This window comes from Limulus polyphemus, unplaced genomic scaffold (genome assembly GCF_000517525.1).
Source record: "Limulus polyphemus unplaced genomic scaffold, Limulus_polyphemus-2.1.2 Scaffold1765, whole genome shotgun sequence".
NCBI lineage: Eukaryota > Metazoa > Arthropoda > Merostomata > Xiphosura > Limulidae > Limulus > Limulus polyphemus.
Window position 1 is genome coordinate 114,861 of NW_013667375.1, and position 14,063 is coordinate 128,923.

Genomic DNA, 14,063 nt, shown 5'->3' on the forward strand with positions numbered 1-14,063 from the left:
ATAAGTAAAATAGAACAGAAAAGTAAAAAGCAAATGCTTTTGACTCTCCTGTGCATTACTGTCTGTTCAAATTGTTTGTGAAGAGCAGGGTATTTTATTGACAACGTATTTTAATATGAAGAAAACATCAGTGACGAATATGACGAACACTTGCTCTTACACAAAGAACGTAAACTTAACTTCTGTAACGTAAAGAAAAGGTGAATACGTAACTTCCTTGTTACATATCTTATTGTAGCATATACTTATCGACGCATTTCAGTTCGTCGTCCAATTACAGATTGGCAACTATCCAGAACTAAGAATAGTACTAAGAAAGCTCTTCATTGGTTCACAGATATTTGGATTTGAAAGTACTCAGTACACAATGAAAGGAATCGAAGTCGAGAGATTTTTCTCGAAATGCCTTTCTTTCTTCTCCACGAGTCTGGCACATAGCTCATAGCCAAAAAAACATAACATTGAAGCTACATAGTATCAACGCTATCAACAAAGAGAATACTTTATTTTTCAGTAATCGACCTATTTAACTAGTCTTTCCTTTTAACCAATAAGACGTCAGTATATTAACGTTACAGATACCAAGCACCGCGTCAATATTAACAACAAAGAAGTTTTGTACTTCTTTAACACACTGAGATACAACTTTTTTTATAGTCTACAGCGCAGGAAGATGTAGGGGGATCAGATCGAAACGACTACCTCCCTATGTCTTTCCTGAAGAACTTAAAGGTACATACCAGGTTTGGTGACAGTCGGTGCAGCGGTTTCCAGTTATAAGCGCACACACATACAGCTATTTGTGCTTAAATCTTATTAATAGAAAATTCAAATATTTTACTATTATTAGATAACAATATCAATGCCATGTAAATAACTTGGAAATAACGTAATATCTTAAGATAACAATATCAATGTCATGTAAATAACTTGGAAATAACGTAATATCTTATCGAATTTTCTTGAAAAAATTATACTATATAATTTATATCGTGATAAAAACCATATTTTACAATTAAAGTACATCTGAGATAAGCAATTGTTTTAATGTATTTTAACTATATAGTTTGTATTATTTAAATTTCCTTCATAATCAATACACTTTCGTGATAAATTTGGAATTGATATTACCTTTAAGTTGCACAATTGGAAACGTTTGTAAACACCAAGACATTTTCCTTTTCCACGTTTATGATTCCGCCGTGTCCTGATTCGACGATGTGAAATAAACCTGTAAAAAACAAGCGAAAACAATGTCTTTAAATATAGATACGTTAAAAACATTCAACATAATCAAACGTTTAAGAGTCATAAACAAGTTGAGGAAACATATTCTAGTGGAACTATAAGTAATATAAATATCTGCGACCAAATTACTCCTTTATTACAAATAATACATTGCTAGAAAAAGATAAATTTTTCTTTAGAAAATGTATTATTTTTGTTTGTTTGTTTGTTTCGAATATTCGCGAAAGTTATACTACAAGGGTTATCTGTGTTAGCCGTCTCTAATTTTGAGCTGACGGAGTTGGGAGAAAATAGCCAGTTCTTGGGCTATCTCTAATCGGATTTAACATGCTACTCTTATAGAAAGAACACTCACAAATGATGGATTCATACTCTGGCACTATAACCATCAAGTTAAGCCCGAACCATTATTCGTTTGAATGATTATCATTACACAGAACTATAATAAACATGTATTTAGGTATCTACCACCATTCAGTTATTCGCCATTGTTAAATAAATGTTTGTTTGTTTGTAATTAAGCACAAAGCTATACAATGGGCTATTTGTGCTCTGCTCACCATGGGTATCGAACCTCAGATTCTAGCGTTGTAAGTCCGCAGATATACCGCTGTGTCACTGGGGGGGGGCGTTAAATAAAGATAACTGATATCAACATAAATGTGAAACATTAATTTTGTAGCGGCGAGGTTTCGATATAATATAGTGAATTTCAAATATGGATTCTTTCTTTTATATGCTTTGTACATGAAACAATCAAGAGTAATTCTCTGGAATTGCTTATCTAATACTTATTTGTATTTTAAAGTCTCGAATGTTTTATATTCATTGTTAACCTATACTTTCCAGAATTAAATGAAATTACAACAAAAACAAGATCACGTGGACTCCACAGAAATCAGGCTAAGAGAAACCGCACGATAAATTCATTAGATGACCAATTAAATCTAAACTTCAGAGCACAGCACGTTTCTTTTCACTCACATTTTGGGGTCGCGACTGGCACAATGTTTAGCGTGTCAAGCTACTAATCAAAAGATCCTGGGTTCAAGACGTGGCACCACTGAACGTGCTTGTCACTTTCATCCGCGGTTTCATAATAAAAATGAAAGTCAATTCAGTCATTCGGTTCAATGAATCGTACAAAGCTCTTGAGGTGACGGTTGCTGCTGGCTGCCTGCCTTTCCTCTCGGTCACTAGTTGAGAATTAGGTACTGAACCTTAGGGATCTTTGACCTGGCCATTTAGCCCACATGCTGATTAGGCGCCTCTCAGGTTGAATATTTCATACACATCAAATTCAGTTCACGACCTCAAATATGTTTAGACATAACTAGTTGAGGGTACCCGTTAAGGAAACAAAAAATGTACAAAGGACAACTGTTATGGTGTGAACGCATTTTAAAAGCTGGCGAAGCATGATTATAATTAATTATACTTGTCATAAGACATTATGTTCGGCCTGTTATATATTTAACATCACATTTTTAAACTAGTCCCTTAGGGATTTTCAAAAATCTGAAGAGTGCATAATAATAGTATTTTAACCACACTATATTTGTCATATCTACTGCTGACGACGCGTTTCGCTCAATCCAGAGCTCATCAGGCCGGCTGGAACACAACAAACACAATACTGGTCGGAACACATATATAAACCGTTTATTACAACAACAATTGATGTGGTGGGAACTCTTTTTGCAAGCTGGCGAAGCATGATTATTATTAATTATACATGGATGTGGCGAACATAGTGTGATTGAAACACACTATGTTAGATTAGAGAAACAATGTTGTGTTAAAAAAAGTATAATTAATTATAAAGGACAAATATAATGTTCCCCTTCCTTCTTTTGGTATTAAATCCGTGATTACCTCATTAGATGTTAATTACATACGCTGCTTTGAGGAAGATAGTATTGTTTGTTTTTAATTATGCACAAAGCTACTCAAGGGCTATCTGTGCTCAGCCCACCACGGGAATCGAAACCTGGTTTCTAGCGTTGTAAGTCCGCAGACATACCGCTGTGCCATTTGGGGGCTGATGATAGTAATTGGCTCATTCAACTGATTAAGTACTTCTGTCATAAAATTAAAAGCCAAATGTTTATAAATATATGGAAAAGTGCCCAATTTCAGGGTGTTTTTTATTTCCTTTCTCGTGTAAAAATTCTAAGAGGAAATATCTTACGTACACTGTCGAACATATAAAAATTACGATAATCGAGCTAGCCAACTGTAGGTGTGTATGCTAGCACATACACACAGACATATTTAATGGATCATCTTTATAATAACACATTGGAGCACATCAAATGCATCAGATAATGTTCGTTTGGGATCTTCTCTGTGGTAGCAATAGTGACGCTGGATCCTTTTAAAAATGTGAAAAGGCCAAACGTAGAAAAGAATCTTGTTCAGTGTAATACCTTCAACACCATTAAAAGCAATACCATCTAAAGATATTCAGTTTGGATTTACTAGAGATAGCTAATGATATCCATGTACTGTGTTTCGGACTAGATTCGTCTGCTCAGTATTTTGCATTGTATCCTCGCAAATGCATCTTGGATGACATCATTTTGCTAAAAACTCCACATCTAATATTTGAAATGTACATAATTAGTTAACAAGTACCTTAAGGTAACTTATAGGTTTGAAGAAGTTTACCTGTGATAATTATATGCAATAATCCATTTAAAAATCGACACATTTTGAGAGTATCAAATGTAAAATCTAAAAGGATTCCAAACAAAGTTGACCAGTCATGCTAATTACACTTTGTTTTCAATTATTTATAGTATCTAGCATCTTAGCATTCATATAGCATTAGTTTCACATTTTTAACTTTAATTATACGATTTATTGCAGCGTTAAGTTTGTTTTTATTTCCTTAACTACGGAATTTGTTAGACGTTTCAAAAAATTTATAAATTCGTTTTGGAAACCACAGTTAGGTAAAGGTAAATATGTTCAATCTGTCTAGGTATAGAACCTCAGGGTTCAGGTATAGAACCTCAGAACTATCGACAAGAGGGAAAGCAGCCAGTCAGCAACACCCACCACCAGGAAGGCTTTGTCTGGCTCTAAATAGAATAACGTGATTAACTCCATTGTTATAATGCACCAGGCTGAAAGTGCGGATCGTATTCAGCATCATCGCGGCACGAACCTCGGACCTTTCGTCCATAGCTCAGCACGCTAACAATTACGTTTCGCCCGTTTCATTACACGTAAGAAAAATGAGCAAACGAGACTATATAGTTCAAAACACAATTTATCAGATGACCCTTTTTGAGAAGAAATAATTACATATATAATGTTTATGTTTATAACACAAAGATTTATAAGCTTTTACACACAGACAAATATATTAATATGTACAATGTTAAAAGTAGTAGAATAGCTTAAATATCCATTTCTTGTTATAGAAATTTAACACTCACTAGTAAGAGTATTCTCTAAATGCACACGTAAATAATTAGAGTTAGACATCCGAAAAAATGGAAGCTTAAAAGTATTCATGATATAACTGAACATAATGGGATCTATTCATGAATATAGTCTTGTATATTTATTACATAACATATTTGTAATCAAGGTTATGTATGTTTATGTTAAAATAAACCGCCTTCTTCAAATTGTCCATCAGTGAACGTGGGGAAAAAAATAACCCTTAAGTAATATTTTATACACAATGTTGAAACCTGTATTATACTATTCAGCACAGCAGTGAGCATAGTATAGTATATAATAACTAAATGTGATGAAAAATACTATGTAATGACTTTCTGAAAATAAGCTGATATACTAATGTATCAAGTATGGATATTAGTGGGACGTGTTCAACAATTACACAAATAAAAAGATCTGTTGTATCCCAATGAAGGGGAATTAAATTTAACCTTAAATAATTGTTATTCAGTTTATATTTGATATTTTATGACATATTGCTATGATTTATTAATGGTGTGAATAGAAGTTAAACGATGCTATCTGTATATATCATATCATATATATCATATGCCAAGTTAGACCGTTCTCCATCTGCCTAGTGGTTTAATTAGAGTTAATAAATGAGAGATATCTAACACTAAAAACAAAAAGATGGTTTGGTTAAAAGAAAGACAATAACAAAACATCGCAGATAACCTATTGTTAAAAATCACACAAATACAGGTAATAGCGTTAAGTATATCATAGTGCTTTTGAGGATAGAACATTACAAGGAACACTACAGATCATATTCAACGAATTTTTGAGATTGAAAACAGTAGGAAAACATAACTAGATAAAAATGTCTTGTTTAATTTTAGCCACATTTTGTGGGCTGCATGGCGAATACATAGTAAATGCTACGTTCAAGTTTACCTGAAAGCTGCTTCATCGAATTTTAGATTCGATTGTAGTGCTGGCGAAGAAATAGCCTCAGATGATATTTCTTTGCATTGATGATCAAAAACACGGCCTCTGATAATAATGTTTTTACTTTACAGGTATGTTTTATCTTGCCCTTACCCTTGATTTTACAGGATATAACTAAATCTCTGTATTTATAGGGTTTAAGTTGTCTCTGACACATTACAAGATCGATCACATACAAATAGAAGTAGCTTTCTATAAGTGGGGGATGGGGCTAATAACACGGATAGCATTCCCAAGTACAGTTTTCTACATTTCATTTTTCAAACGTTCGTTAAATTTTATTCCGTGAATATTAGGTTTTTATTGTTAATTCTTGATGGGATCACCAAAAATTTATAGTCTGTTATTTCACTTTACCTAAAACAGATCTGTCTAATTAGCTCTTTTTAACGGTTACTCATTTTAAATTTAGAAGTTCGTTACAATTTTATTGTATGAGTGTGTATTCACTTTGATTGCTATGCATGTCTCCGTCATACCAAACACGCTCGCCCTTTCAGCCGTGGGGCCTTTGTAATGTGACGGTCAATCCCACTATTCGTTGGTAAAAGAGTAGGCGGTGGGTGGTGATGACTAGCTGCCTTCCCTCTAGTCTTACACTGCTAAATTAGGGACGGCTAGCGCAGATAGCCCTCGCATAGCTTTGCGCGAAATTAAAAACAAACAAACAAACAAGCTATGCATGTATATATTTTCTCAAGTTTGTTGACAATTTTGTTTTACTCCTTATCACACATTCCCATAATTATGTAATATTAACTTATTTTTCATATAATAATTTTCACTTTCTTGAACTTCAATTGTGTTACCTTAAAAGCATTATTCTGACATAATTATACATCCGAAGGTTTAATATCAGTTTCTTTATGGTGGGCACAGCACAGATAGCCCATTATGCAGCATTGTGCTTAAGTGCAAACAAACAAACAGAATTCTTTATCTGCACTGTAACGTTATAATCAAACACAGCTGTTATTTCAAACAATTTCATATTTGCTTAACATCATAGTTACCCTCTATTACCTAGTAAGGCCTTAAACTTACCAGTTACTCACTGGAGGATACTATTTCGTTGTTTTATATACTACAAAAAATATTTGCATACCACTAGCTTGGTAGTTTTTGTTTTCCTCGTTTTATTTTCTGTGTAACTGAATTTTCTCTGACTTCCCGACCATTGAATTCTGAGGAAACTTAACTTCACAAAGCACCTGAAATTTAGAACCTTACAAATGTCACCGGTTTCCGATAATACTTGATATATAGAGGTGAGCCAAGTAACGTTAGAACCTTACAGACACCACCGGTTTCCTATAATACTTGATATATAAAAGGTAGCCAAGTAACGTTAGAACCTTACAGACACCACCGGTTTCCGATAACACTTGATATATAAATGTTAGCCAAGTAACGTTAGAACCTTACAGACACCAACGGTTTCCGATAATACTTGATATATAGAGGGTAGCCAAGTAACGTTAGAACCTTACAGACACCATCGGTTTCCGATAACACTTGAAGAAACAATCAGAACATTAAAAGGATAATAATAATAATAACCTAAAAGAATATTTTTATTGAATCGCCTCAGAGTGAATATTATCCAAATTGTTTTTATCGTCCATTTTCCGTTAGCCAAAAGAATGTCTTGGCTATCATGAACAAACCATACTACTAACTGGTTATTCGAATAAAAAAAAAGAGAAATGTTATCTGAAATGTAATGTACTAGCAATTTAATGTTCGAAAACGACTATTTTGTACTTCTGATTACACGTATTTGGCATTTCGAATCTGATTGGTACTTTAAGCACATATAACCTAAAGTCCAGGTCAAATATTTCAAGATTCAGGCATAACCGTTGCTAATTTTTACAACGTGACCACACTTGAAAGAGAGGAACACAGTCAATGGCATATCATGGGTTCGAGCTTTAGACCTTCCGATGCGCAACCTGTTACGCCCATCCACACATGAAAATAGACCAGATAAATACAAAAACAAAATAACAACAACAGGAAAGTTCTCCATATCTTATAAATCCGCCTAAATGTATTTATAATAATAAACCACGCATATTACATGATCTTTATTTTCTTTAACTCTGTCAAGATTGTGTTGACGTTATCAATAGGTTACGTTGCTCAGTTATTTGAAAGGCTTAAGTTAATAATTTATTTATTCAAAGGAAAAAAAACACACCGATTTTCTATAGATTCTTATTGAATCCGTTTCTGTGTATGCTTCGTATTCGAGGAATAAAGTGGCTTAGTTCAGGACAAAGTATGCTTTCGTTTGTCCTTGAGATATTTACTCACAACAACCCTAACAAGAATGAATGACAGAGTATGTGTTAGTAGAGAGGGCATTAATGTGGCTGGGTGTTAGTAGAGAGGGGATTAATGTGGCTGGTACATTCTTCTTAAAAGTTCGACTATTGCTCTTTAGTCGTATATCAGTGGAATTCAAAGTGGCACCCCACCAATTTTTCCGATTCACAATGGGGATTCTTATAAATCTTGGAACATACTGAACCTCACACTGTACTACTTTGTGACGCTTTTTCTGTCACTCACATATATCTATTATATTTGCTCACAAGAGGAAAATATTCTTGGCACCAGCACTACTTCAAAAAAGAAAAAAAGAACGCCCAGTGTTGTCAAAATATAATATCTATCTATATATTTTTTCTCTCAATCGTCTCAATTAAGTATTACACTTCTAAGTAAGGAAAATCGGGTAAGAATGAAGAATAATGATCGTCTCAATTAAATATTACACTTCTAAGTAAGGAAAGTCGGGTAAGAATGAAGAATAATGATCGTCTCAATTAAGTATTACACTTCTAAGTAAGGAAAGTCGGGTAAGAATGAAGAATAATGATGGTCTCAATTAAATATTACACTTCTAAGTAAGGAAAGTCGGGTAAGAATGAAGAATAATGATTATTATCGTTGCATGATCGAATTTAATTTGCAACATTTATAAATACATTATCAAATAGCTCTATTCCGATAAATGTTTTGATATTCTAACCGTAGAACTTTCTGAATCATTGCTTTAACTTGTTTTGCTTACGAATCACTGAAACGGGGTTATTTCAATGATGGTAGCTGAAGTGAGCTCTTATAAAAGTCACACTTTTATTTGTTTAGTTTAATTTCACGAGAAGGTACTCGAAGGGTATCTGCATGAGCTTTCCATGATTTTGAAGTAATAGACTAAAGGGAAGGCAGATATTAAACACCACCCACCGTTACTTCGTAGGATATTCTGAGCGAATAGTGGGACTTGACTGTCACTAATATAACACACCCACTGCGAACCACGGAACCTGGGACCCAGAGTTCGGCACGCTAACCATTGGGCCACAAAGTACGATAAGAAACACACCTTATGATAACACAGGAAAACATGCATCGATTTCTGGCTAACTTTATAATCAGGAAACATTTTTATCATTGTAAACTAAATGCAAATACACAAACAGCAGAACTTCCTATTTACTGAACGTGCAAAATAAACTGAGTAGAATGTGTATTACATAAGACGCCAGTTCACATTTGAGTAGAACGTTCATGCAGTGACATGCTAATACAGAAAACAAGCAATCAAACGAAACTATTATTTCATGTTGAATACATGTTTTATCTTCTCCTACTGATTGAAGAAGAATTAAATTATATTTCTTATAAGAAGTCATATTTATATGCATACTACGCTCCAAATGGCTCAGTAGTCGGTCAGAGGGCTTTTAACGTTAACAATTGGGTTTCGATACCCACGGTGGGCACAACAGAGATACCCCATTGTAAGCTCTGCGCTTAACAACAAACAAACAATACATATTCCATACCTTAGATAATAAAAATAGTGTTAGTGTTCTATTTATACTTGAACAATTAATTTTATAAAGTATCCTAAATATCATTCATATTACTGGTGACGGTAAAACTAAGTTTTAGATATTAAAAATCTAAAATTTTGTTTTTAAGCATTCGTTAAAAATATTATATTTTATGAGACATCTTTTCAAATATTATATATTTTGTTGTTTGAGACTTTTATATTTCTCTTCTCTTTTCATGCTACATGATTTCATTTAGAGATTTTTCGACAACTTTTTGTCTTAACAACGCAACGTTCTTATAGTTACTACCTACACACATCATTAGTTTAAACGATTAAGTTATTGTATTGGGGTTACGTCAACTGATGGCATTCTCAGTAGGGTTAGAATGATTTGACACTCGCGTGCGCATTGTCTTCTCAGTAAAGTCAGGCGGGTCAAGGCGGCCGTATACAAATTTATTTGTTCAACGTCTCACAGCCTGCATTCTGTCACCTTTCTGATGATTAGAGGAGGGAGGAAAAACGATGGTTTCTCAAATTACGTTTTTTGTTGCCAAGAAGAAAGGCCAAAGTTTCTACGGTATTCGGCAGAACAGTCAATCATTTTCTGGCTTGCTTCAACATCAATGATCGAATGGCTTTCTTGAGAAAAATAAACAGACAATATGACCCTCAGAAATAGGTTTAGCTCGAATACGACGTGTCTGGAACGGGAGAGCTGAGAATCAAGAAGTATTCAATCCCAAGCAGTGTAATTTCCAAATGTTCCAATGACTCACACATGCACGATGTGGCTAAACTTTTTGAAAGAAAAATAGCGTCAATTAGGTTGCAAGTATGACGACATAAATTATTATCCAAAATGGTTTCAGTTAGTGTATATTTATTCTATTTACATACGCCATTATTGAAGAGTACACTAAAGCAAAACAGCCTGCGTAATAATAGATGAACGTATGAAGGACATAAATGTTCTCTTGAATCATTCGAAACGCACTTGTATACAAGTTTTAGTGATAGGGATATTTTCCAAGATAAGACTACATTCTAGAATACAAAATCAATGATGTTATTGGGTCGAAAAAGTCACAGATGCTGAAACTGTTGGTGCTAGAGTGACGTATATACGAATGGTATTCCATCAGTGTTTTATGATATCCTCACTTCACCAAGTTTATCCATTATATTAAGCATATATACGTACTTCAACTAATGTATCCTTTAACTTCTCCACGTATACCAGTGAACACTGTGGAAACACCTGTGCGGGGTAAGAGACAATACATTACACTCATAGCTTCGAAGAATATTCTGTAGACTACTGTTTTGTTGCACTGTATGTTATCATTATAAATAGCAGGTAATCATCCCAACTTATTCAATCTCAACTTACAGACTTTGTAAACATCCACTTACTAGTTCATATGGTCCAATCAGTCAGACCATCAGAATGAGTAGGGTATGATTCAGTGCTCATTTTCACCGCATCTAGTACTCAACAAAACTCTGCAAAAGCTGTTAACGCTTGCTATTTAATCTGTGTGGATTGATTTAGGTGCTCGAACGTGATATATGCCATGATTTGACAAATTATCAGAAAGCGTCTGTGTTCAATTGCTGATGAGTGGATAACCTTCAACCCACTTGATAAAAGTAGTTGAAAATGACCAACACATACCAATTATCATTTTCAGACTCTGGAAAGAATTCAAGATTATCTTTGTCTGTGTTGTACACTGAAGCCACTATAACGCTTTGCCTTAAGTGCCCTGTCATGGAAGGCTTTATCTCTAAGCAATACACAAACACACAGTACAGAGTTTCCCCCACCTACGTCTCAACACCCTCTGAGCGTGCTGCCAGAAGTACCATTTCTGTAGGTTGACTATAGCGTATGACACTCTGTAGAGTGTTTCTTGCCCTTGCTTTATGTAAGACTTAGATAATTGTATTCTCGAAGATGTAGGGACCACTATCATATTTGTGCATCTTCTAACAGTTCTAACTGATTACACAGAGGCTATGCACATCTGCATTGTATTCACAGCTCTGTGCCTATTGCATTTCACTATGTTGTACAACAAGAAATGCCCAAACCAGGTCTCGGTCCTTTAGTTGCTCCTCATTAATCTGAAATGTCGTTAATCATAGTGCCAATCCATTAGTGGCATTCTTAGTGCCTTCCCGTTCAGAATGCCGTTGAGTGTAATTATACCCTTGCAGTGTGTTGTGATTCAAGTACAAAACCATTCCTACTGGGTTTTAAAGTTATAAAAGGTACTTTAATGTCATACATATAGTTACAGAAAAGGTTGATAAATACTATAGATCAACTCGTTCTTTGTCATACAGTAATGGCAATCGGTAGTGGTCATTTGTACGACTATACTAAGCAGTTACATAATTTACATCATCTTGCGCCCGTGACAGCACTACTCCAACTTCATAATGACTGGCATCTGTATTCATAATGAACACTAGGGCCCAACATACTTCAGTGCATCTAAAATATATCGGCTGTAGTTAGTGCAGAACGTGTGTCTCTTTAGAAAACCTTCACCATGAAATGTTTCTAATTCAACACAAACCTGAGAAAACTGTGTACTTCTTTCTTATATGTAGGCTGAACCCAGACCTTCGTTACTGCAATCTGTGGGCAGTTCATTTTTCACGTCAATTGACAGCATCACGTGAAACTATATTTGCAACATTTTCTGGAATATTACTTGTGCATTAAAAGAAACTTCAGTTTCTTCTATATGCACTCATGAAGTCCACTGATCCTGGGCTTCATTTGGCTCGCATAGGATAGCTTTTCCTCAGAGCTACAGCTTATCTTTCTGCAAGGTTTGCAAACTGAAAACTTCTGTAGTTGGTCCAACCCTAAAATGACATTGTTAACAACAGAGTCATAGCTAAAACTTTTTGCTCTTCACAGACTAGCACCAATAATAAAACAGAATCGAAATTCTCTACTCACAGAATTGATCTCTGTTAGCGGGAACGTTGGTGATTTCTGTTACACTACAAGATCAAAAAACGTTCAAGTAATTTATGTTTATATCTGAAAATATACCACTTGTATAAGTTACATGTACAGGAGCATGCCAAATCAATCTCAACCTCAAGTGAATTGAGTTGGCCACCATCTTTAGAAACAAGTTGACTGTTGTATCTGTCCAGGTCAATGTTTAATTTAACAAGAGCTTCTTACCTTTATTCCTTTTGTAGCTGTTGGATGCTTGGATAGTAAGAAATCTGCCATTGCTACCGAGTGATACAGGTTATAAACAACCAGTTATAACACAAACTAAAATTTTCGTGTTAAGAGTGACACATTTTAGGCCTTTTTTTGTCACAAAATCAGTTCAACCACAGTGGTGGTTACATCTCAGGAGTTTATGCGTGTCACAGTAGCGTCATTGCAGCCTATCTCATAACACTTGCATATCCAGCAACTAATTTGAGATGACCACCTTGAGCATATTGCTAGACATTTCATTATCTCAGCGAGTGCTAGAGTGACCTTGATTATCACTTGCGTCTTTTGAATTCTTTGGCGATCCCTCCATAAAGGAGATTGCCCTCGTGGATTTTACATCATTAATGAGATACTCCTTCCCATGCAGATAATGCAAACCAACTATGCATGTAACCACGTTCTTGTTCTTCTGAGATTTAGAGCTTTGAATTCGACGTGGTATAAGACTTTGTTTTCTACTAGGTCAAATTGTCTTTTCTATGACTATTTCTAAGTCACAGAACTGTTCGTTGCTCAATTCCTTTACAGCTTCTAGTATGATTATATAAACAGGTGTTGTATTGCTTGATTTTGAAATTGAGCATTCCAAACACTATTTGCTAACGTTACTCCATAAAATACTCTAATTCTTCCAACACTTCTTGCTTGGAGTAGTAGAAGCAGGTTTCTAAATTGGTCCTTCTTTTATTCAGTGATTGATTTACCAATGAATGAAATGACACTGGTCTTGGCTTCTAACGTCTATTCACCCCTTTATGTAATTGAATGACGAGCTTGCACTTGAGATTAAGTGAGCACTATGTCATCATAGTGAATACATTTTCTTCTATCTATAATGAATCCCAACCTTTCAGATGATACTATTACAGACAGTAAACTTCTTCTATGAGGAGCTGTACTAGTGGTTATTTGTCAGTATCTCTCAAATAGATTAAAGCTGCCCAATCTATTAGGTCGTCAAGAAATTAATGTCGCGTTTTGGAACACTTTCATTATCCACCCCCCAAAAAACGTACATCATCTATAATAGCTAAACGAACCACCTAAACGTCACGTTAGTGTAGCCTATATAATGTGTATAGTTTAGTATAATCTAATATTTTACAGTGATGGCGCACATTCGGGATGTAATGCTGTTTGAATAGAAGAAGGGAAACAATGCATCTGTCACCACAAGGAATATCAAAGAAGTTTGTGGAAATGTTTTGAACGTTCGTAAGTGTCAACAATTTTGTTCAAGTGACTTTAGCCTTAAAAACTGTGATAGCAGGA

At 34.8% G+C, this 14,063-nt stretch overlaps 1 protein-coding gene across 3 annotated transcripts in view; it reads right to left on the minus strand.

Annotated features, from left to right (window-relative positions):
- Window positions 1-14,063, minus strand: part of LOC106464866 (thrombospondin type-1 domain-containing protein 4-like) — a 152,302-nt gene that overhangs the window by 38,606 nt on the left and 99,633 nt on the right. For all 3 annotated transcript variants that reach the window (XM_022392658.1, XM_022392657.1, XM_022392659.1), the window contains exon 4: window positions 1,132-1,231. In XM_022392658.1, coding sequence (XP_022248366.1) covers window positions 1,132-1,231 — 100 coding nt within the window. The remainder of the gene's footprint in view (window positions 1-1,131; window positions 1,232-14,063) is intronic.